Source organism: Rhinolophus sinicus, linkage group LG06, assembly GCF_036562045.2.
Source record: "Rhinolophus sinicus isolate RSC01 linkage group LG06, ASM3656204v1, whole genome shotgun sequence".
Classification (NCBI taxonomy): Eukaryota; Metazoa; Chordata; class Mammalia; order Chiroptera; family Rhinolophidae; genus Rhinolophus; species Rhinolophus sinicus.
Window position 1 is genome coordinate 132036903 of NC_133756.1, and position 25268 is coordinate 132062170.

Below are 25268 nucleotides of genomic sequence, written 5' to 3' on the forward strand. Positions count from 1 at the left end.
TGAATGCTGCTGCCGAGTGCCATCCAATGGAAAGGCAGGGATCTTAATACAGAAGCAGCGCATTGAACCTTAGTAACAGTGTGTGACGGGTTTTGACTTGTTCAGTGCAGTCAGTTGGGTGTGAGCTACGGTTGAGAGAAGGTGTGTTTTAAAGTGTGCGGTAAATCATCCTCCATCATGACAACACTCCCTGTCACACATCACTTCTGGTATATGGCAGTTTCTGTCAAATAAAAACTTGATGATGTGTCCTCATCTACCTTATTCACCGGATCTGGCACCGTGGCCTTCTGGCTCCTCCCCAAAGTCAAAATGATTCAGGACACCTAGGCAGCTCAACTTAGATACTCACGAACAAGGACTTCCAGAACTGCTTCAGAAAGTGTCAAGAACCATGTGTGTTTGTAGCGAGGGAGAGTATTTTGAGGGCAATTAGTGACAATGTGTCTTTTACTGTAATAATTTTTTAAAAAATTTTATTGGGTAACAGTGTGTATTTTCCAGGACCCATCAGCTCCAAGTCAAGTTGTTGTCCTTCAATCTGGTTGTGGAGGGCGCAGCTCAGCTCCCCAAGTCCAGGTGCCATTTTCAATCTAGTTGCAGGGGGCACAGTCCACCATCCCATGTGGAAATCAAACCAGCAACCTTGTTGTTAAGAGCACGCGCTATAACCAACTGAGCCATCTGGCCGCCCACTGGCAGCTCAGCGGCAGCTCAGCCCAAGTTGTTGTCTTCAATCTAGTTGTGGAGGGCGCAGCTCAATGGCCCATGTGGAATTCAACTGACAACCTTGTTGTTAAGAGCACCGTGCTCTAACCAACTGAGCTAACTAGCTGTCCTGTAATACATTTTTTAAACTTAAACATTCACCGTAGCTTTTGATCATGCCTCATAGGACTTACCTAACTGGGCTGGCATGAGGTTTCAATGAGACCATGCATGGACAGCGCAGGAAGCAGGGCCCACTCAAGACCAGGAAGGGACCGGCGTTAATCCTCCATCTCGCTACCAGCATTAGGCTGGAAAGCCATGAGCTCTGGCTCACACCCCACTCATCATGTGACCTTGGGTGTCCTTTTCCCACTGAGCCTCATTTCCTCCCAGCCCCCAGGCGGGGACTCACGTGGGAAACCCTGTGGAAGTGGGAATGTTAAGTCACGTTCCCCTGAGGAGTGTGTCCCTCACGGCTGGAGGCCACAGTGCCGAGTCTTGGGCACGGCCTCGGCTTGGGCTGTGGAAACAGGAAACAGGCTCTGAAGGCCGTGTCATTGGCTCTCACGAGGCTGTCATTTGCTCCTGGTCTGCTGTTAGCAAGTGGTAGCAGGACCAGAATAAATTAGGGGGAAAAACTGAATCTAAACACATTTTCCTTTCAGCTATTGCTGTGGCTCCTTGCATCTCCCCACCCCCATAATTTGGGGAACAAAACAAAAATGCTGTGTTTGGATTTTTGTGGAGGGAAGCTTTGGCCCAACTCCTAGAATACTGGTGTGCAAGGTAACTGGCAGTCTTGGGGTTTCTCCCTGCCCCAGAATTCTGGCCTGGATCTGGGAAAGTCCTAGATACCTTGCCTTTTCCTCCAGATACCTCAATAACGTCTTCCTTCCTAGAGTTTGTTATTATAGTTCCCAGTTTAAGAATGAAGGGACTTAGTCTCCAAGAGGTTACTTGCCTGCAGTAATAAGCCAGTGGCAGAGGTGGGATTGGAACTTGGGTCTCTGAAGCCAAGTCCAGGACTCTTCTCCTTCCAGCATGTTGCCTGTTTTCCAGCCTCTAATGTGGTCTCAGGTTGATGAGGTTCGTTGCACATCAGAGCTAGCTGGCCCTGGGTCTCACCTGGCTTTGTGGATCCCAAATGCCAGGATGGGGCTGGCACCATCAGCGCCACCGAGGGCACAAATTAAAGGTAAATTTCTGGTCCCACCCACAACTACTGAACCCCCAGTGTGTGGCTGTGGGGCCAAGGCCTCTACATTTGTATCTCCACTCACTGTCTCTACCCCAGCACCCTCTGCTGCCATCCTCTCCATCACACGAGCGTCTGCCTGCTCCTGCATCCTTCGTGTCCCACCAAATTCCTCAGGGAGGGCTTCTTACTCCCTTCCACCCTTCCTGAGGATCTAGGCTTAGCCCCTACCAAGTTCTCCTTGTTGCTAAATCCAGAGACTTCTCTTCTGACCCAATCCCACTGGATCTTTCAGAAGCCGTCCCTCAGGGAGCAGCCTGCCCCTTGTTCTCCAGGGCCAGGGCTGGCCTCGTTGGGCAGACTGGTCACTGCTGCTCAGCCAGGCCTGCTCAGCCTGCAGGAACATGGGCTCAGCCCCACTCATGCCACATGGGCTGAGCAGGGGCAAGGGGTAGCTCTCTGAAGGGCAGTCGTGCTGTTTAGTGATGTGGAGGGCATATCCTACTGTCTCCCAGCTCAGCGGTTCCCATTCCATGACTGTAAGAGTCTAGGCTTTTCTACGTCTGAGACGCTGTGAGCCTGAGCGCTCTGAAGTGATGGGAAAGGACTGGGTTTGGAGGGCCCACTGAGAGTCAGAGTGGGAGGTTTGTGTGGGGACTGAAACAATGTGTTTGAATACCTCCTTCTTACTTTCTATATATTATTTCATTTCATCATCACAACCACCTGGGAAGCAGGGACTGTTACCCCGCCCCCTCCTTATCGAGGAATAAAGTCTCAGAAAGAGGCAGTGACTTGTGCAAAGTCACCAGCCAAGCCAGGCCCCAAACTCAGGACCTCAGCATCCTGCCATTTGCCCTCTAGCTGCTGCCTTTGTTCACAAGAGGGGCTAGAGCTGCTTTTGACCTGGGATCTAGAAGGGTGGGGAACAAAGAGGCCTGGGAGGGCATTTGAAGCGAAGGCTCAGAGGCCTCAGTGATGAAAGCCCCATGCTGGAGCCCAGGGCTCGATAATGTTTCAGGAGAAACTGGTTCTCCTTTCTGCTCTACCTGAGAGCAACGTGACCTTGCGTGGGTCCCTTCCTTTGCTGTGCCTCCATTTCTCCATTCCTGCCACAAGGGGCGGCTTTTGGACCAAAAACCTCTGAGGTTCTCCTCTGTCTTGGTTTCTAATGACCCTGTGTTCACAGGTCCAAGGTACCGTCGATTTAAGACATGCCATGAGTTCAATAACAGCATGTTGGGAAGATGGGGACTATTTCAGGGTGTGTACATTGTATGACATATTTTCATTTCTAAAATGTGACACAAATGCGCATCTTAGAATGAAAGCAACATGGAAACCTGTGCCACCTGACAAGTTGCCAGCCTAGCTAGCTGTTGGGGCAGCCCTTTCTGGCTCTGAACTAGGTCTGGGGTCATGACAATGAACTCAGCAAAGCAGGTTTTCGTCTCCCAGGGAGGCTGGGCTCCCTGAGGGCCTCGCACTGCCTTTCCCGGCCGTGGTTCCCCCACTGCTCACACTGGATCCCAGGACCGAGAGTCAGTGTGGCGGGACAAGGGGATTCGGGTCTGGGCACAGCCCTGCCTCCTGCGGGCCTTCCCCTGGGCTGGTTTGGCGGCCTTTGCCCCACTCCCATCCTGTCTATCCTCTTTCTTTCAGGGACAGTCCCAGGGAAAGCGGCACACCCCCAGGCTAGGATGTGAGTGGCCATCTCTGGTACAGAAAAGGGTCACAGCCCTGGGCTGGGTCTCAACTCAGAGAACGCATGTCCAGAGTGCCTGGCCAGACCCTGATTCCACTAGGAGATGGCCCGTACATGCGTGCACACGCACACACACGCACACACACCACCTCACACATGTCCTTATACACACACGCACATTTCTACCATCTGCATGAACCACATACACTACGCACAGCGGCCATTTACACAAGCCTTGTGCACGTGCCGGGAGTCAGGCACAAACAGATGACATGCCTTCACCATGTCTATACACCTGCGCCACATTTACACACTGCCTCCCTCTTCCCGCCAGCACTCTCCCAGCACAGACTTTCCCAGACAGGCGCCCACACAGCCATGTTCCCTGCACACACTCTCACACCCTCCCGCTCCCACCCTTTATGTAGCACTATGGGGAGCTTCTCCCACCCACTGCTCCCTGAGCTGGGTGCCAAGAGGGGAGGATTCAAGAGAAGGGATGGGAACCAGCACACAGACGCCCGGATGGAGTGCTCAGGACCCAGCCAGGCCTCTCGGAATTGATGGTGGGGGCATTATTGATGGGCCAAAAAAGGGACTGGACCCAAAGAGTCTCCTTTCCCCTGGCCACGCCGTGCGGCCCTCAGCCAGCCCCACACGCTGGGCCATGCCCAGCCCAAGGAAGTGCAGATGAGTCTAATGCAGTTTCCAAACTCAACTGACAATTTATTTAGACCAATTGGCCATCCCGCCTGCTCTGCATCATTGACTCCACATGGATTAACTCAAATGCTGTGCACACCCACTGGGCAGATTTAATTAGGCAGAAAAACTGACCTGAAGCCTCTGGGGGCCTGGGACCTGGATACCAGCCAGGGCTCCCCCGATTAGCCCCACAGCCTGAAACCTTTCCGGGTCTCCAAATCCTCAGAAGGGACCAAGTCCGACTCTCACTTTCCGATGATGAAACTGAGGCCCAGAGAGGGGAAGTAACTTGCCAAGGTCACACAGCAAGTGAGCTGCTAGACCAGAATGTTGGTCCCTGCACCATGTTACAACCGTTGCCTTGATCCTGGAATGCCAAACTGTAAGAACACAGATCCCCACGGCAAACCCCTGAACAGTTCTGAAAAGCAAGTACAATTTTCAAAAGATGACTGTGGCATAAATAATTTATAAGTGAAAGTCATAGCACATATTGGTCATTTTAATAGATAGTAAATTGCCTTTCTGATTTATGGTTTCAGGGGTGGGGTTATGATAAAAATAACAGTGATTTATAAAACATCATCTTAAGTCAACAGATCGTTAGTAGGTTTGTCTGACTTTACAGCCAACAGCCTCACCATCCTGGTTACCATAGAAATGGGATGCCTTGCTCCGTTGCCATGGCTACCACTTTCCAGAACACAATTGGCGGGTCTCTCATGGTTTGTGATTTGGTTCTGGGGGAAAAAAAAAAACAAACGAGAAACTACCAGCTTGGGTTTATGCTGCATTATCAGAAGATCTTGCCTATGTTGTCTTGAAATTTCAAAGGGTGATCGCTGAGGTGACCACGCTGGTTGACAATTATCCCTGAGCTGCTGGGCACAGCTCCCTGTGTGCCCCACCGCCATCAGCTAACAGCCCAGGAGGGACTGGCTTCACAGCTGGCCTGTATCCTGGCTGTGGGGGCACAGCTGCTGCGAGGATGGGCTGGGGAAAGGAGACAGGTCTGGTGGGTGGCAGGAAATCAGGAAGCCTGTGGATGATGGGCAGGCCCTCGGGACAGGAAATCCAGGAGCTGGCACTGTGAGCAGGGAGGCAGGCTGAGGGCATCGGGGAAGGCTGGAGAGGCAGACACTGAGTCAGTCACACCAGCGGGGGTGCGGTGGGCAGAGAAGGGGCCAGCTGAGCGGCAGTGGCAGGTCCATTGTGTGCGTAGTGCTGGTGCTGTGTGGTGACCACTGCTGCATTGCCCGTGTGCTCTGACTGTATCCTTGCTAGTGCTGTGTGGGGGCTGGGCTGTGCATCCTGCAGAACAGCGCCGGGAGGTTTATGCTGGATGTGCGGTGATATGTTTCAGTACATTCCAGGGGCCCCTGTGTTCTCTGTGTATGTGTGGTCTGGACACTGCTGTAGTTTGTGTGGCCACATGCACAGTGTAATGGGGTAGGTGTGTACTCTGGGTAGCTGTGTATGTCTGTGGCCTGTGGGTGAATGTTGCATGTCCTCTGGGTGACTGGGGATTGGGAGGCAGACAGCTCACATCGGGGGCAGTTCCTGCCCCTTGCCTGCAGCCCCTACACGGAGGGACAGCCCAGGGTTGCTGCAGAGGCCAATTCCCAAGGCTTGCTGCTCCATACCTTCCAGTTAGAGATTCCCTCCCTGCCAGGGGTCAGCTGATGCCAGGTCCTCCCGTCTCCTTACACTTTCTCCCTCCCTCTGGCTGAGCTTCTTGAGCAAGTTGAGGTCATCTCTCACCCTGCCCTCTCTGGGTCTGCGGGAAGGTGGGCCAGGTAGGGATGCAGGCTAGACCATCCAAGGCTGCTGGCAGCACTGATTCCCTGAGTGAGGTGGGGCTGCATTCCCCACCTCCCCCTACCTGGACCACTGTAGCTCCAGGCACTAGCAAGGCCTGGGCGATGAGGCCCAAGAACCATTTAGGCTTGGCTGGTCTCCAGCGTGAGTCCAGGCACGCTGGCTCTCTCCCTCACTGGGGATGGGCATAGCCTACCCTTAGAGAATCTGGGTGTCAAGCTCCAAGAAGGACCATCCAGGCACGATCAGGGTCAGCTCCCCAGGGTGCAGGGCTATGTTGCTCGCCAGAAGAGCTATGGTCACTCTAGTAGGAGAAACATCTTAGGTTCTGGAGCTAAACTTGGGTCCAAGGCACAGCTTCACCACTAACTTGCAACCCTTTGTGTAGTCCCTGAACCTCTGTCCTGGGGTTTCCTTTCTGGCATAATGAGGTGCAAGCCCCTATCTGAGCAGGTGGTATGAGGGTTAAAGGTGCAGAGGCCGTTTTAGTTTTGGTGACGTCCTCCTCTCTCCTTCCTGCGTTCAGCTTTCCTAAGGATGGACAGAAGGGAGCCAGGGATGCGGCTGGATAGGAGCTCTCGCTTTGGCTGTGTGCGTGGCTGACCTGCTAGTCTGCAGGCTTAGGAGAATGCAGTGGTTGGAACAAGCCAGGGGCACCTTCCTGCACAGCCCTCCCAAGGGCCCACTTGGACCGGATGTTGCTGGGCTCTGCCTGTGACAAAGGATCAGGCCTGCTGGCAGCAAAGGCCAAAAGCAAGGCATCAGGCGGAGGCCTGGCTTCCACCTCTCATGGCTCCCCTGGGGGGAGAAGTCCTAGTGTCTGGCTCGAGGCCTGGCTGCTGCTGCCTACCCCTCACCCCCACTCTTTAGACACTGGGACCTGGAGAGGAAAAAATCTAGACAGGATCTCCATTGATAGGTGAGAACCAAGGATTTTTTATACCCTAATTTTATAAGACCTGACCTCTTTCTGGGCCTCAGTTTTCCCCTTTGGACCTGTCCTGAGAGGAATAAATGGGAGGAGAGCTCCAGGGGCTTGTGGGGGCACCTAGGAGTGAGAAGGCTCATAACACATCAGTACCCCATCTGGGCTGTTCCCCTGAGCCTCCCCTGAGCACTAACGAGCCAGCGTTGGAGACAAGCTCACTGCCTCCCAGGGGGGGAATTAAGAGGCTCATTGGGAGTTCCCTTCATTTGCGGCCTCCTAAGGACCTCAAGCTGCCAAGAGGAACCTCACCTGGAGAAGGTGCCCCAGGAGAAGGGCTCCTCAGTGGGGCACTGAAGAGAGATTGGCAGGAACACTCTCTAGTGGAAGGAATGGCAGGTGTGAAGACCTGGGCATAGGGCATCAGAAATGAATGGCAGAGTTGCATGTGGCAGAAATGTTGGGTACCTGTAAGGAAATCACTGAGGCACATGTGCCAGGCTGAGGAGTTCAGGCTTTTCTCTGTTGGCAGCATAGTCAGGTGGCCTGGGCAGAGCTGGGATTCCAGCAGGTTGCTTCCTCTGGTAGCTGTGTGGACACTGGACTAGTGGCTGACACTGAAGCCTAAAAAACCTGTTAGCTTTGATGGCAGTGGCCCTGTTGAAAGAAAGTCACATATAAGCAGAGGGGACAGAGGAGGGAAGGTACCTCCTACTTTCCATCGTTGCCAAGGGCTGGGAGCCCAGGGGTGCAGTGGGTCCTGCCTCTTGGTCTTCCTCTGTCACAAAGGCCAGGGCAGGGGGTGTGACAGGGGCATGATCTGCCCCTGGGAAGTCTGGCTGTGAATGCCAAACTCCAAGAAGGGGCCCTCCAGAGGGAATCCAGGGCCAGATGCCCAGCAAACAGGGATATGTTTTAAGCAACAAGAGCTTTGGCAACTCTGGTGATGGAAAGAGCTGGATAAACAGGTTGGAAGTGGTAACCTCTTTCTGCGGCTTCCACTTTGCTTTCCTGCTCTACTTCTCTGGTGACTCAGGTCAGCAGAGCTGAACCCTCACAGAGCTGTTTCTGAAGCTGGAAGACCTGGTTTAAGGCCCTCCCCTGCCCCACCTTGTCCAAACCTCACCCCCTTCACAGGACTCCTGGGGCTCACCTTTGCAGCCCACTGCATTGTACTCATCTCTGTGTGTCCTTGGGTGGGGGCTCCCTGAGAGCTGGGCTGAGGCCTCATTCCCCTCTGTGCTGGGCTTAACCTGGCGCTTGGTGAGGAAGGAAGAGAAGAGAGGAAGGAAAGGTGGGAGGGGGAGAGGAAGAGAAGGAGGGAGGGACGGAGGGAGGGTGGGGGGAGGGAAGGAGGAAATGGATAAATAGATGATGGATGGGTGGATTGAAGGAAGGATTCGTAGGAATCACAATTGATAGTAGTCTAGGATAAAATTTTTGACACTCGCTCAATGCTGTAACGCTTGTAGGGCCATGAGCATACTGCAATGACTGGCTTGGGCAGCTCTCCTCCTGGTTCTGGGCCTCAGGCTTCCCATCTGTAGCCTGTAGTGTCTTGGACCAGATAATCCTAAAGGCTACTCTTACACTGACATCCTGAAAGCTGACTTTCCCCCTCCTCTTCCTCTCCCCGTCCCCAAACCCCGAATGTGGCTTGGGCGGTCCACATAGTTCTTGGTTTCTAGATCCCTTCCAGGTTGGGTGCCAGGTCCCCTAGCCATGGTCAGCCCAGGCAGGGCTGTTCTGGGGCCCCAGTGCTGCCTTCTGCAACCAGGTGGGCAGGGGCATCAATGCAAACGAAAGAAATTGCTAGAAGCAGCATGGCTGCCTCCTGCTTCAGATACAGGGTGAGACTGTGGCAGTCCTTCAAGTTGTCTATGAGGGCAGCTCTGTGGACCAAAGGTGCCACGTGTTCCAGACTGTAGTCTAGGGCTGCCTCCCAGGAAATGGCTGTGTTCTTTCTGGCCGTGGCCTACCTTGGCCAAGCTGGGAGAAGGGGAGCCCAGAGGGAAGGAGAGCAGCAAGAACATGCAGGCAGGTATGACCAGCTGGGCCCTTGGAAGAGAGCTGAGTGGCCAGGGGTCCATCTGCCCAGGGCAGTGCCAAGGGAAGCCGTGGTGCGTTAGAGTTCCGGGGGGACCCAACTGGAGGCTAGAAGAAGAGACCTTGTCTGGAATTCAGTCTGAGTAGGAGGGTTTGAAACTCAGACAGCTGTTTTATTCTCTTTCCTTGGGTTCCCATATCTTCTGGGGGCTTAAGAAACCCAAGGGATCTCCATCACCACCAAACCAAACCAAAAGGTCTCCTGAACCTTCCTCCAGGGAGCGCAGGGCCAGAGCAGGTGGTTCTGGGCAGGCTGGGTTATTCCGACCATTTCCTTCTCACTGGTGGGGTCTGAGAGGAGCAGAGACCCACAAATGTTTGGAAAGCCCCAGCACCCCAACAGCTTCTTCCTTCCTCCCACCCACACCCATATCCTGGGGCTGGCAGGAGAGAAGGAGAGGAGCAGATGCATGGTTTATGGTGCCTTTGAAGATACCTGGTCCAATTTCCTCCTGATGCCAGAACCCACAACAGCGTGTCTCTGACAAATGACCAGTTAGCCTCTATTTGAATACCTCCAAGGATGGGGCACTCACTTTCAGGTTAGGTATGTGAGTCCCTAGGAAGATAGAGCAGATAAAAACGTCTAAGGCCCTGAGGCACTACACATCTTCTACAGTGCTAGATAGGAACCTGAAAGAGACCCCATGAATGAGGTACAGATCCATGAAAAAGAGTGTAATAGACTGGAGTACAAAGGAAGATGGGAGATGTGGCCTTGGAGGGGCCTGATTCCACCATTCCCGCCCCTTCTCACTTTTTTGCCAACGTTAGCCCCAGCAGGCTAGGTCACGTTTATTAGTCAGGGTAACTAAATGCTTTCACCAATCCCCTGCACCCCCTCCAAATCAGTGGCTTAACACAACAGAAGTTTATTTCCCACTCAGGCAATAGTTCAATGAGAGTATTTAGTGGTCTTTCTTCTCAGGGATGGAGGCTCCTTCCTTCTGGTGGCCCTGCTGGCCCCTAGGGCTTCAGCATTTGCGAGGAACTGGGAGGGAAGAAAGAGCATGGAGAGTGAGAAGGAAGGTGTTTTTTTGTTTTTTTAACAAGACTTTATTGGGGAACAGTGTGTACTTCTGGGACTTTTCCAAGTCAAATTGTTGTCCTTTCAGTCTTAGTTGTGGAGAGCACAGCTCAGCTCCAGGTCTAGTTGCCATTGTTAGTTGCAGGGGGTGCAACCCACCATCCCTTGTGGGAGTTGAGGAGTCGAACTGGCAACCTTGTGGTTGAGAGCCCGCGCTCCAACCAACTGAGCCATCTGGCCACCATGGAGCTCAGCAGCAGCTCATTGACTTCATTCTAGTTGCGGAGGGCGCAGCTCGCTGGCCCATGTGGGAATCGAACTGGCAGCCCCGTTGCCCAGAGCTTGTGCTCTAACAAACTGAGCCACCCGTCTACCCCGTGAAGGAAGGTTTTATGAGCCAGGCCTAGCTTTAATGCACATACCTTTTGTGCCCTGTCCACTGGCCTGAACTCAGTCACATGACCCTGCCTAACCCCACGGGAGGCTGGGAAATGTAGTCTAGCTGCATCTAGGAGGAAAGGAACTGTGTTTGTGAAAACAAAGCAATCTCTGCCACAACCCCTTAGCTCCCCAAGCTTCTTTATCCCGTGCCTTGAGAAGGGAAAGGTGGCCTGTCAGTTTGGCCCCATGTTGGAGGGGTCATCGTGCAGGTGTCTTCCCCTGGCCTGGCCTCTGACTGGACCCAACACAAAGGCGCCCCAGGTTTCTCTACTTTAGGTGGGAGGGCGTCCCCTCTGACACTGTGTTTCTCCCCCACAGTATGTGGCCTTTGCCTCCCTCTTCTTCATCCTGGTCTCCATCACCACCTTCTGCCTGGAGACCCATGAGCGCTTCAACCCCATTGTGAACAAGACGGAAATCGAGAATGTCCGGAATGGCACGCAAGTGCGCTACTACCGGGAAGCAGAGACGGAGGCCTTTCTCACCTACATCGAGGGTGTCTGCGTGGTCTGGTTCACCTTCGAGTTCCTCATGCGTGTCATCTTCTGCCCCAACAAGGTGGAGTTCATCAAGAACTCGCTCAACATCATTGACTTCGTGGCCATCCTGCCCTTCTACCTGGAGGTGGGCCTAAGCGGCCTGTCCTCCAAGGCCGCCAAGGACGTCCTGGGCTTCCTGCGCGTGGTGCGCTTCGTGCGGATCCTGCGCATCTTCAAGCTCACGCGCCACTTTGTGGGCCTGCGCGTCCTGGGCCACACGCTGCGCGCCAGCACCAACGAGTTCTTACTGCTCATCATCTTCCTGGCCCTGGGCGTCCTGATCTTCGCCACCATGATCTACTACGCCGAGAGGATAGGGGCACAGCCCAATGACCCCAGCGCCAGTGAGCACACCCACTTTAAGAACATCCCCATCGGCTTCTGGTGGGCCGTGGTCACCATGACGACGCTGGGCTACGGAGACATGTACCCGCAGACGTGGTCCGGCATGCTGGTGGGGGCGCTGTGTGCGCTGGCGGGCGTGCTGACCATCGCCATGCCCGTGCCCGTCATCGTGAACAATTTCGGGATGTATTACTCCTTAGCCATGGCTAAGCAGAAACTACCAAAGAAAAAAAAGAAGCATATTCCGCGGCCACCGCAGCTGGGATCTCCCAATTATTGTAAATCTGTCGTAAACTCTCCACACCACAGTACTCAGAGTGACACATGCCCGCTGGCCCAGGAAGAAATTTTAGAAATTAACAGAGCAGGTAGGAAACCTCTTAGAGGCATGTCGATCTGACCTTTCACCTCCGCCCCCTGTAGCGATGATTCCAGATTCACTCAGACTGCTTCCTTAGTTCCGTGGGCAACCCGGGACCCCACACTCAGTCTCGAGGTGTGGAGCCTGGGGGCCCAGGGAGATGCTGGGCAGCCAAATTCGTGAGGCAAAAGCCAGCGAGAGGAACCTCACTGGTGGCCCTGGGTAAGGAGGTTGACGTGCTGGTCTCGTGAGGTTCTGAAGAGACGCCATGGCCGGTGAGGTTGCTGAGGACTCTCTTAGCAGGAGCCCCGGGGAGCTGCTGCTCGGTGGGCAGGATCCAGCGGGAGTCTCTGACTCAGGCCACTGACCTGCTGTCTGGGCGGGGCGGGGGTGGGTGTGATTTGGAAATGGCAGACAGCTTCTGATTTGGTCTTTACACAGCTCAGGCTGTGCAGATGGTATGAATGGTGCATGGGATCTGGCAGGAGGGTCCCTGCAAAAGCAGTAGCAAAGATTCTCACCCCCCACAGAGCCTGTCTCTACAGCTGAGTAGCATTTCTGCGCTGATTCCAGCTGCCTAGCTCCAGGTGTGTGTCCCAGGAGACGCCTCTAGCCCTCCGTAATAAGCTTACTTCCCCCATAGCATGCCGAACCAACTCATCTTCTACCACCACTCTAGAGTTTAGCATTTATCTTTAGGAACCTGTTGGAGTGAGTCGAGCTTTCACGTTGTCTGTTTGGGTTGATGGTCGAGTGGGAGTTTCCGATGGCCTTTGATGGAAGTGGCTGGTGAGCGAAGGACTAGAGGGGGCCACCACCCTCGGCAGCTTAGACAAAAGCGCTCCAGACCAGCAACAACCTCCCACCGAGGGTTCTCTCCACGTCCGGCGGTAGGGACTGCAGCAGCAATACATGACACCCCAACCAGTGTACAACCACTTTCCCGTGAATTCGGTGGGGGTCGGGGAGGGGGGAGGGGGGCCATGAAACAATACTAGTCATCGTGGGATATATTCTAATATTCCATGGCTAGTGGTTCGTTATGGGACTCTCTCAGTTTTATGAGAACCTGCACATAGCACATAAAGTTGATCACGGGGCTCTGGTCCGAAGATATAAAGCCCATAGTCTACCTCTACCCATGGAATACCATCGACTTATTCTGTGGACACAGGGATTTCAAAGGAATGGATATCACAGAGTAGAATACAGCACAGAGCTAAGAAGGAGCGTCAGGTGAGGGAGGCGGAGTGAGGGATAAGCAGCATTTAGTCTCCGAAGGACACCCCAGGTCCAGGGCTGGCAGAGGGGCTGCAGGCTAGCTCAGCCCTAGATGAGCACGTTTCCCCAGTTTGGGTGGCCTCCCCCAGCGGATGATTGATTCTCTCCTGCTGATGTGCTCTCTGGCCCACCACCCCCATCCTGTTCCAGACCTGGCTTCATCCCACAGCTGTGCTGCCCAGAGCAGGACCTCCAAGGCCCAATTCTCTGCCCATGGGAGCTCTCCAGCCCCTTTTCCTGGCCCGATACCCCTCCCCCTTCCTGGGATTCCTCTAGGCACCTGAAAAGAACATGGTTCGTGTCCTGGGCTGAGCCAGGGGTCTCAGAGGAGGCTGGATTAAGGATCCTAAGGTGAGGCTGGGCTCCCTGGCCAAGGCACGGCTCCTGCGCAGGGAGGCAGGCATGGGCTGGTGGAAAGCTCCTGCCCAACTGTCTGCTTTGGATTAGCTAGATGTTTGAACTCAGGAGCCACTGTCACAGCCAAGAAAGTTCCTGGGGCTCGGGGAGAGGGTCTGGGCTGGCCTAGCCCCGCATCCACTCTGGGCCCCAGCAGGGAGAGCTCAGCCTGAGTGGCATCACCATGGTGCTACTTGGCCCTTCCTGCACATCCTCCCCAACCCTGGGTCTTTCAGGATTGGTGCCCAAAGCATGGGTGCCCCAGGCCAGTCCCAGGGATCCCCAGACACTCCAGTCAGGCAGAGTCGTCTGTACTCCTAGACAATGCCAGTACTCTTTGTGTGCTGAGGGCACCACACATACACGCTCGCGCACCCATGCACATGGATGCATGCACACACACACCGAGTGTAGACGTGTGTGTTCTGACACGTACACCAGCGAGTCCTAGGGACAGCCCTTCTCCCATGCTGCAGAGGACCTGTACAACCCCTGTGTTTGTGTCGGATCCCCGCGACCCCGCAGCCTTGGCAGCCCTGCTCCTGGGAGCCTTGCTCTGCCCCAACATCTCAACAACCCAGAGCTCTGGCATGAGCAGTTTCTGTGGCTTAGGAGGTATTCTGGGCCCTCCCAAGCCAGATCCCGGATCCCCCTGCCTTCCTGCTCCTCACACTTAATCTTCACCCCCTGTTTAAGTACTCACTTACCCTGGCCGTGCTGTCCTGATGTCCAGACCTGCCCATTTGGCTCTGAGACCTCCTCTGAGCCTCCTCCCTTACCAGAACACTCCTTCCTCCAAAGGCTGGTGTGCGAGACCTGGATTATCTATTACGGAAAGGTGTGGTTCTTAGGAGGTGTTCCCCCATCTCTGCCTCCCTGAGTCCCTTCCCATTCTCCTCTTTTTCTGTTTGAAGCTATGCACCTAGAATGGCACAGTGCTGGGTGTGTTTGTGAGTGAGTGGGGGAGGCCAGAGGCGAAGAAGGCAAACGTGGGTGGAGACGGGGCATGCAGGACCTGAGGGAGGTGAGATGTGGCCCCCAAGACCTCGGTGGCCACCTTCCATCCCCAAGGCAATCAAGTGGCCTCAATGAAACCTAAGGTTCTCCAGTTCCACTTTTAGAACCTGGGCTGGGGCCAAGTGCAACACGCTGGGCTCTGAGGGCACCTCCCCCACCAAGGCTGGACCCCCGGGATTCCGGCGAGGCAGCAGCACCTTCCCCTCCCCTCCACCTCTGGTCTCTCCTGAAGCCTCAGGTCCGTGTGTCTGTGAAGGATGATCTGGTCTCCCTCTGTACCATGACTGGCATGGCCTCCGTGTTGGGGGGATTTGTCCCGAGTCACGGGGGTTGCCAGGAGGGCACCCCACATCATCAAGGGCTGCTTGGAGCTGATCACCCAGGAGAAGTTGCTCCTTTCCCAGAAAGGGGCTCCTTTCCCCATCTGCAGTCAGGATGGGGGGGGCAGACCACTTGCTCTGGACAGCTCGGAGTGTTCCCTCTGTCCTGCCATGTCCATTCACGTGTGTCTTGTCCATCTCTGCTCCTGTGACATGGGTTAGTCCTCTGTGGTGCCAGGTCTGGGGCTGCAGGGTCCCACCATAGGTGACCAGAGAGCTGGCATGGGGGAAGGGTGGTGGCCAGACCCCATCCTGCCCACAGGTGCGCAGAGCAGCAGTAAGGCCCCGGAGAAGACCCTGCCTGGGCCCCCTGGGAACTGCCACTACAGCCTCTGGATCGTCTTTGGGGGGTGCATAAGGGGTCTCCCCTGAGCAGCTGAGTCCAAAGTGCCCCTGGCCCCAGCTCTCCACCTTTCACCTGTGGGGTGCGGGGCTGCAGAGGGTGCTGGGAGTGGTGCTAGCCCATGGGGCAGGGAGGGTGGCGCAGTCGGGGCAGAGTTGACTGGGCGGGGTGTGGGCAGGGCCCCTCTGCATGAGCTGACCGAGTTTCTGCTTGGATATAGGGCCAGGGTGGGCAGCTGGTTCCTCAGTAGAGTCTACGTGGCCCCAGGTGGGCTGTGGGGAAAGGGACAGAGAATGAGCCGCCTCCGAGGGCCAGGCCTGGGTATTCTTTTCTGTGTTGTTCACGTTCTCTCTTTTTCTTTCTCTCTAGTAATCATGTTTCTCTCTCTCTCTCTCTCCTCGTTTTGTTGCATGACTTGTGCCGGTTCTCGTGACTGTACTCTGCTCGTGTCTCTCACAGACTGTCCCCAGTTAGCTCGGGACTTTTTCCCTGAACCCCCAGCTGGGCAGTCCCCTTGGGGGTAAACCCAAGGAAACACCCAGCAAGCCCCACCCCACCACAGTCTGTGTGCCCCCCGCCCCGTGCCCGCTGCTGGTCTGAACAGTAAGTAAGTACGTCCTGGTGCCTGGAGACCAGGTGGAAAGCCAGTCCTGCTGGCTGAGGGCCCTGACACCGGGGTCTCCTTGCTCCAAAGTTTAAAAAAAAATGACCCTCTCGCGGACGCTCATCTATCTCAGCCCATTTCAAAGCCTGGAAACCATCTCCGTGAGACGCTGCCCATGCTGCCATTTCATCATTGCAAGCCCTCGGGTCTAGTGGGGGCTGAGGAGCCGTGGGCCAGGGGAGGGGGAGGAAAGGCTCCCCGCCTTCGGGGGAGCGGGTGGGAATCCAGGTTCCTGGTGGCCATCTCATCCAAAGGATGGGGTAGAGGCAGGAGTGGAGTCTTGGCTGAGCTGACCCTCTGGCCTTTTTCAGCAGTGCCTCAGGTTGACAGAGTCAGCCCCTCCTTGGTTTCTCTCCCTCCCAGCCTCCCCTCTGGAGCTGGGGAAGGAGAATGCTCCCCGTTTCTGAGAGCAGCCAAAACTGCAGACAAACCAGCAGCCCAGGGAGGCTGGCTCCTAAACACACGCACCTAGTCACACACCCTCGAAGTCATGGCTGAGAGAAGAAGCAGGTCCCGCAGAGTCCGGGGGTCCTTCCAGGGAGGGAGAGGTGCACAGCTCACGTCCTCCAAGGGATCCTTATGGCTGCCCCCTGCCCCCTGCCCCTGCAGGGAAACCAGCCCCAACCATGGACCCTTTAAAGGGTGTGAGAGCTAGATATTCCGGGGCATGGCACGGGGGGCAGATCCATTGGGTTGGGGCTCACTCAGGGTCAGAGGAGGGGTCCTAGCTTTGAGCACCCCTGGGCAAGAACTGTAGGCTGTTGATGTGTCCACTGACAGACAATGGCCAACAGAGAGACAGCAGGGCCTGACTCCCCTCCCACATGGAGACGCTGCCTGGTCGGACTTGCTGTTTTCCCTTTGAGGAACATTTGTCCGGGTACAAGGGGCCCTGACTTCCCCACCGGCCCCCCCATCCTCCTCCCACAGACTTCCCTCCCCTCTCCCCAACCACCTCCTCCTCAGCCCAGAGACCCTGGGAGAGAAGCCAGAGGCCAACCAGAGTAGGAGGCAGGACCGGGTGTGTCTGTGCCCACTTGTGTGCCCGTAGACACGCCCCACACGCTAGGCAGCCCTCAGACCCCAGGCAGGCCCCAGCCCCAGTTACGTGGTATCAGAGTTACCTTGATAACTGGCCTTTCTGGCTCAGAGTAAATTGGGGAGTGAAGTCCCTGGGATTTGTCAAGAAACGCATTGTACGTGAAATGCTTTGCCATCTTGTATGACAGACTTTTTTTTTAAGTTCCAAAATTATGATGGGATTTTTTTTTTTGGATTTGCTTTATGAATAAACCTGATTGGTCCATTTCTCTTTTGACTGACTGCCTCTTTGTAGTGACATGATGTGCACACGGGCTGTGGCCTGCCCATGGTCATGCAGAGCGTGTGCCCGTGGAGAAGGATCACCTCTGCGTGTAGTTACATGATGTAAACGGCCACGGAAGAGGGTCAGATCGGGAGGAGATTGTCTCCAGCTTCCTCCCCCCCACTCCCCCCACTTTAGTCTTCCAGAGAGCCCCCCTTCCTGTGGCCCCGGCCGTGTGGGTGTCGGTCTTCCCTGGGGGCGCTCACCCTAGATGCAGCCTGTGAGAAAGCTGTGGTGCCCACGTGGGCACTGAGTTGGCTCCACCCTGACCAGGAAGTTTCTGCTCTGAGGGCAGAGAGTGTGGGGCCGGCTCAGTGCCCGAGAGTGATGGGTGGGGGCAGCGGCCAGACAGAACTACCTCTGCCAGCTCCAGAGCCTGCCACGGCTCCTGGACTTGGGAGAGGGTAAGATCCCTGCTCTGGCCACACTTTGCCCCCCACACACACACACACATACCCTGAATGTGCCCCCAGACCTCCCCCTAGGTTCCTTCTCAGGCTAACACAGAGGCCGACTCGTCTGCCCCACCTGAGTCCATCAGCTGCTGTTGTCTTTACACATCCATTTGCTCTGCTTTTCGGGTGATGCTGCCGAGAGGAGACGGAGGAATGGGGGCCCCTCCTAAGTCATGGCCTGCTGTCAGTGTCTCATGCATATGTCCCTGTTGTGCCCCAAGCTGACCAGGCCTCCTGGGGCCGAGCGGGGTGGAAGGCCCTGGCTTGATCTGTGTGGGGATCAGCGGACTGAGGGCTCAGCATAAGACTGTGGTCAGATTGGGTCTGCGTGGGAGATGGGGGAGACTGCGTGGCCAGGCCCAATCTGCATGGGAGATGGGACATAGACAGTGACCAGGTTAAGTCTGTGTGGCGGATGGAACATAGAGTGACCAGGTTAACGTAAGTCTGTATGGGGACAGAGGACACTGTGTGGCCAGGCCTAGTCTGCATGGGGAGCAGGGACACAGAGTGACCAGATTGGATCTCATATGGGGGCGAGCAGGCTAAGGTATCAGATAGGGTGTGTGTGGGGGACAAGGGACAGGGAGTCATCAGATGGGAACCGAATGGGGAATGGGTGGAGTTGATAAACGGGGTCTGGATGGGGCAGGGAAGCCTGAGCTGGATGTGCATGGGCTGCAGCCAGGCTCCGGCCAGTAGCAGAGGGGTCAGGAAAGGCTCCCTCTCTCTACTGGAGTGTTTCTGCGTGTCTGTCTGTTTTCTCCCTGAGCTCTATGTCTGGCCCTCTACCCATGTCTGCATCACACCATCCTGTCTCATCGGCCCCGCCTTGGGCTCTGGGCCCGGCCCCTGGCACCTCGCTTGCTGGGCCCACCGACTCATCTTTTTGCAAACTTTGAGCAAACCCAGGAGCCCCTCCTTCACAGCACTGTGGGCAGCCCGCAGGCCGCCTGAACGAGCCGGGGACCCCCAGCCTTGTGCCTCCCTCTATGGCCCGCTCGCTTTTCTGTCTTCAGAGATGGGCTGCCCTTTGCCAATGCCCCACCTCTGGCCTGTCACCCCCACTAAACAGTTTTCAGTGTCTCAATAGCTTCTGCTTATATGTTTGAAGATTCCAAACTGAATGGGGAGGTGGCGAAGGCCGCGCTGGCGAACGAAGACTGCCCCCACATAGACCAGGCCCTCACTCCCGATGAGGGCCTGCCCTTTACGCGCTCGGGCACCCGCGAGAGATACGGACCCTGCTTCCTCTTATCAACCGGGGAGTACGCGTGCCCACCTGGTGGAGGAATGAGAAAGGGTATGTAGAGGAGGCTGGGGCACTGCATCAGCTGGGCCGCCTGGCGCTCCTGCAGATGGGTGGGCGGGGTGGGGGGCGAGGGGCGCTGAGGGGCAGGCAGGCACACTGATGGGTGGCAGGGAGCAGAAGGAACCCCCAGGGTTAGCCCCTGGAGGTCTGAGTCCCTCTCTTCCAAGTGGGATGTCAGGCTGGCAGAAGCTGAGGTCCAGGCAGCTGAGGGGTGGTATCTAACGGGTAGGAAGGGGCTTAGGGACAGGCCGTGACCCTAAGGCAGGGGGATACCTGGGGATACCCAGGGGTACGGGAAGAACCTCGAATACTCTAGGCTGTTCTGGCAACTGGCAGGTCAGACCCAAAAGGCAAAGTGATCTCCCCCATCCCTTGGTGGAAGAGGGCAGTGGAGTGGGCCTGGCCTGGCCAGGACCCTGTGGGCTTAGCCACCCAAGATCCATGTTCTGAAGAGGCATCCTTTAAAGAGAATCCACAGACCCATGGTAGGGGAGGCATGAAGAGAGATGTGGCTTCAGGCCTTGGGGGTGAGGCCAGTGTTCTTGCAGAGGTAAGGTGTATACCTGTCAGAATATTACTAGTGGCAGATGGAGAATTTGCCAAGAGAAGGTGGTTATGCAGGACTCTTTGCAGCCCCTTCCATCCCCAGAGCCCATTAGCCAGGCCCCGGTGTGGTCAGTGCCCCCTGGTGGTGGGTGAGGGCTGAGCCCCACGGTGGCCTCTGCTCAAGGACTCCTCCCCAAACCCTTGTCTTAGGCTGACACCCTGGGGGAAAGGCTTTTACCGGAGCTTGATTGAGCATGAGCTGGGGAGAGGCTTCAGGCAAGGATGCAGAGCACCCTAGCTTGAGGCTCTGGGCATTGGCCTGGGCCTGGAAGGCGGAAAAGGCTGCCCTCAGCACAGCGCAGCAGCGGGCAGCTGGTGCATGCCTGGGAGCACCTCCCGTGCTCACCTGGGATGCATGCTGACGGGCGAGCAGATTGGGACAGAGTGATAGTTGGCTTTTTAGAGCAACAGTTGGTGTAGCCTGTGGCCACTTACAACTGCTCCAGTATTTGCAGTGGTTCAACAACGCACAAAGAGCAAATGCAGAATTCCAAATAAAGGGCAAAGCCAGAGGGGAGAGGCAGCCGACACTGAGATGGGGGAAGTCCTTTTAGTCACTGGTGCTGAGTGTGCCCACCTGATCCAGGCTGGTCCCTGCTTCCTTGCCCTGCTTGGAGGTCCCTTGGGCCCCAGGGCAACACAGCGCTTCCCGCATGGTGCTGCATGGTGGAGGGCTGCCAGCCTGGTGGGGGCAGGCCCCATCCGTGGCACCTTCCATGGATAGGCTGAATGCTCCCCTTTGCAACTGGCTTTTTCCCTGGGTGGAGGCTCTAGAATGCCAGGAGTAGGAGCAGCTCAGAGAAGTGAAGGGGACACAAGTAGATTTTTCCCAGTGGCTGTGCTCTGCCTGAGAAGGTCTTGTGGGCTGCCTGCCTCCTTCATCTTGAATGTTGGGTCAGTCTGTGTGGCCTGAAAGAGCAGACAGACAAGCCTCTTGACTGCTTCTAGAAGCCCAGGGAGTGTGGGACAGAGGAAGCCCCTCTCCCTAGTGGCCAGGGGGCCCAGCAGCAGTCACAGGTGGTACCGGCTCCCCAATCCCACAGAGGAGTGGGTGCCAGAGTCCTTTTGGGAGGCACTAAGGGTGAAGCGTCCCCACCCACATCCACCAGACCACGCTTTCATGGAGTCATGACAGCCGCTGAGGATTTGCTTTTCTCAGGATATTTCCAGGCCATAAGCCATGTGCAGAGTAGGACAAGAGTTAGGGACTCTACCCGTTTCCCCAGGAGGGAGAAAGAGGCGTGCTAGGCTGGCTCACTGCATGGGAAAGCCAAGCCAGCTGGAGAAGAATCTGCCTGCCTCTGCATGTGGCTGTTCTGTCTTTCCTCCTCCCTCCTTAAAAACTAAGTACCAAGCGGGATGGGAAAGCCAAGAAGAGAAGCTCAAGTGTTAATTGTATTCTTTACATACAGATCTTTGCAAAGAAAGCCCTGTCATTGCTAAGTATATGCCGACAGAGGCTGTGAGAGTGACTTGACCAGGCGGCTTGGCTGAGGACACTGGTGGCTATTAACCATCTGGGTGGACCTGCAGCCCCTCCTCACCCTCGGACAGAGTAAATTCACGCCATGCAGGTTTGCCGGACGAGTCCGAGGGGCCCAGGCCTTGTACTAGGACGGACGTAGCTTTTTCTACGGCCAAATGGTAACTGACCGTAGAGGATTTCTTTTCCTTCTTTTCATTTTTTAAAATTTTATTTTATTCGGGGAGGGGGGGGCGGAGGGGTTCCTTAGCATGACTTGCATGAAGATAAACAGAAAACCCAGCAAACCAAACCTACTCACCCCCTGCAACTGTATGATTACCCCAAACAACAACGAAAAGCAAAAAGCAAAAGACCTCTCTTTTCTTTCAAAGCTCTTTACTTTTACACACGTTGTTGGTGCCAGACTGTAAGGGCATTCGGTAGAAACCTGTACATTTCCAGGGGAAGCGCGGGGGTGGGGAGTGGGGTGGGAATGGGGAACATCTTACTTCCCTTTTTGTACACAAGATCGAGAAGAAAGGGTCTAAAAAGGGCAGTCGGTCACTCATCGGTCATATTGACCTCACCTTCATAATCCATCTCTCACGCGGAAACAGAACTTTGCTCCAAATAGAATTATGGAAACTCGCACTGCCGCCTTCTTCCTCCTCTGTTTGGCATGGTTGTGACCCAGCGGACGTCGCCCCAAGACCCCTGACAGTGGCTAGTCTAGGTTGATTTTCTCATCTTTTTGGTGTGTAGATCCAGTGTGACCACCTTTCATAACAAATTGTTCAGAGTAAATAATCAACACCATATGGATTTTCCACGTGTTTCTTTAGAGCACCAAACGATCAGGACCACGGGAGGGGTGGCCCTCTCCACTTTGATTAAGGCACAACCTGGCACTGTATGCAATTTAGTACTTCAGAGTAAAATCTGCATGCCCAATGTTATGCAAAGCGATTCTAGCATGAAATAAATTTTGTATCATGGTTTCTGTATAGTCTAAAGCAGATTTGTTTTCCTGAAGCAATCGAAGGTTTGCAGAGACATAACTTCTGCATCTCGAATAAATATAGTATTTTCCCAAAAGAAACAGAGGACAGTAGCTTGGCTTTGGTCTGATTCTAAAATTAGTGGTGGGGGTGGGGAAGGATGATATTTTTAAAAAAACACATACTTGAGTTGAAGAAAAAAATGCAACATCTCGAGCTTTCACTGCAGCTCGCAACATTTCCTGGAAAGAGACAATGCTGCTTTAGCTCAACACCCTCCCCGCCCTGGGCCCTGGCCCCGGATAATAAAAAGCTGACTTTTGAGATGAAGCACGGATCTGGGTTTTTATTGCCTCAGGCAGTGTCGCAATTCAGTTCTGGGCCTCTGGTCAGGCCCAAGGGAAGCAGTTGCTCTCTAGACGGCCCCTGCAGATCCTGTTGGCCGGGAGGAGGGAGGCAGCTCTCAGGAAGGACTGGGCGTGCAAGGATCTGACCTAAGACAAGCACATCCTCTAGGGATCCACGGAAACTTCTCCATGGTCATGCCATATTCCTGACTCCTTGAATCTGGCCATGTCAGCTCCCAGCCCCCATGCAGACGACAGTCACCTCCCCTCAGTGCAGTTCTTGAGCTTGATGGAGCCGGAAGCAGAGGTATGACGGACAGGTCCGGGGGCCTTACCCGGCTGCACCCTCGCTGGGCCGTCTGGTGGAGCACCTCACTGCACACCCCTTACTCAGCCCAGAGGTGTCTTGGAAGGAAGGGGTGGAGCCCTCTCCTGGGGATCAGTTTGCTTGCGTTGTTCACTTGGTTTTGGTTGGGGGTAGAGTAGGGGAATGGGGTGCCCACTTTTTTCTGTCCATTAGAGAATCCAGGAACGTTCAGGTGGAAAAGCCCGTAACAGTCATGGCAGTGAACCTCTGAACATTTTACCGATGAGTAACGGAGGCCCACAGAGGGGAGTGATCTGCCCAAGGCCACAAGCAAGTGAGTGTCGGTCTCCCCTTCATTTCAGTTCCCTTGACGCCTCCCAGCTTGGCATGAGTCAAAGATCAGATGGGGGGGGGGAGCTGAAGGTGGGGGCCCAATTCCCATCTAACAGTTTCTCATCCCCTTAGCATTTGCCTCAACTTCCCGGGGCCCTTTGTGGTCTGGGAATCAAGGGGTGGGGGTCGGTGGGGCAGTGAGTCCCGTAAGGCCATGCCCAGGGGTCCTGCAGCCAAAGGCCTGTCAGATCCCACTGTGTATGTAACAGCCATTCACAAGCATCAGGATACAGAAGCCAAGCAGCCTGGGCTCCAGGCTGGAGGACGTGCCTCTGGTGGACTTAACACAAAGCCATTTGGAATATGAGTTTTCAGGGACACAGCAGCTACTGGAGAAAGGAGATTAACATACACTGAGCATCTGCTATGTGTGGGGCATCTGAGAAAAGGTGTCTAATGATGGCCTACAATAATTCAACATGCCCACTGTAGAGGCAAGAGAGCAAGGCACAAAGTAACTGGCCCAAAGCCACAGGAACGATGAAGCCGAGGTTTGAACCCAGGTGGTCTGACTCCAAGTGCAGGTGACGCTGTTCCTGGGGCTGGAGGTGGAATTGATAGGAACCCTCCTGCATCCCAGGACCCTCCGGCCCTGGCCTCCGGCTCTCCTCCATGAAGGGCCATGTACGACAGAGGGGCCACTTCACATGCTGCCCCGAACTTTACACACACACACACACACACACACACACACACACACGTCACCCGACCACCTCACTCTTCTGCTTAAACACCCTGCTGCCCCAAGAATGAAGCCGAATCTCCTTAAATTGGCTACCAAGGCCTCTCTCTCCCAACTCTCACCTCCCTCTGTGCTCCAGTCACATACGCAATGACACATATGCACCTTAGGCCCTAGAACGCCCTCCCTTTCATACCTCCTCCCCCATTTCCCAATCAACCTGCGAACTCCCAATTCTGATTTCTCACTAAGTCACCTCACTGAGAAGCGGTGGATGTCTGGGGGCCTGGTGGAGGGCTTCACTCTGAGCCGAGACATGGAGTCGCCATTCCCAAGTACAGGCTTATATAGGTTTGGTCCGATGGCCCACTGGGACCAAAGGTGGTGAGGGTGTCAAGGAAAGACGGGGTGCCTACAATTGGGAAGGGAGACTGTGCATAGTAGTTTAGGGTGTCAACATCCTACTAACACCTGCTATATGGTGGACCATCAACAATTAATTACTCCAGGGGCTAGGCCCAAGGCATGTGAGCACACAACAGGCTCCTACTCCCCTCTTCACTTTCCTCCTTCTCCCGTGGAAGAAAGTGCCAAGAGAAGTAGGAGGGCCAATTTACTTAGTCTATCAGAAAAAAAAGTAATTTTTAAAAATGAATGGGTGTTTTCTCATGGTGGCTCCTGTGGTCCATGAGCTGCCCGGGGGGATGACAGCGCCATTACGTGAGTGTGGAATGGGTGTGCTAGCCATAGAATAGTTACCAAACATTTGTGAGCGATACAAGCAGAGGATTGGTGGAGACGAGGGGGTCATAGCACCCATTCATTTAACCTCCCCCCTCCCTGGTGACTTTAAGGGCACAGTGGCCAGTTCCTTCATTAACATGTATTGGGCACTCGCTCTATACCAGGACCCATCCTTAGTGAGGAGGTTCCAGAATTGACCAAAACTTGGTCCCTCACTCTCGAAGAGCTCAGGGTCTATTAGGAATGATGGGCTAAGATATCTACAAGTCTGAGAAAGACCAGTAGGGATTAAAGGGTCCAGAAAAGAATCTGGGAGACATTGTCAACACGCCTTCACCCCCTGGAGCTTTCAGGAACTCATGAGCTCCAGCTGGTGAACTAACTTGGAGAAAGCCTGTCTGCCACTGTGAGGAAGGGCAACATGGAGGAACTCGAGGTGACGGGACAGTCTGTGGTGTCTTCTAGAGCCAAGAGCCATTCACTCTTCCATGTGTGAGTTACCTGTGCTCTGCACGTTTCCAAGAAGGGTATGCCTCAGGTTCTGAGTGAGGGGCTCAGGCTTAGGGCTGATGTACCCCCTGACCCTGTTTCTGGCTGGGAAGGAGCCCCAAGACGCTTCTTTCTTGGGCCCACA

General features: G+C 55.0%; 1 protein-coding gene across 2 annotated transcripts in view; it reads left to right on the top strand.

Annotated features, from left to right (window-relative positions):
• The window catches only part of KCNC1 (potassium voltage-gated channel subfamily C member 1), a 45672-nt gene extending 23181 nt beyond the window's left edge, over positions 1 to 22491 (top strand). The window contains exons 2-4 of one of the 2 annotated variants that reach the window (XM_019746606.2): positions 10952 to 11885; positions 18895 to 19083; positions 21111 to 22491. In XM_019746606.2, the coding sequence (XP_019602165.1) occupies positions 10952 to 11885; positions 18895 to 19083; positions 21111 to 21175 (1188 nt within the window). In that variant the 3' untranslated portion in view covers positions 21176 to 22491. Of the gene's footprint in view, positions 1 to 10951; positions 11886 to 15754; positions 17270 to 18894; positions 19084 to 21110 lie in introns of those variants that run through there. The other variant, XM_074336097.1, reaches the window with a different exon arrangement.
• The last annotated feature ends 2777 nt before the right edge of the window (positions 22492 to 25268 follow it).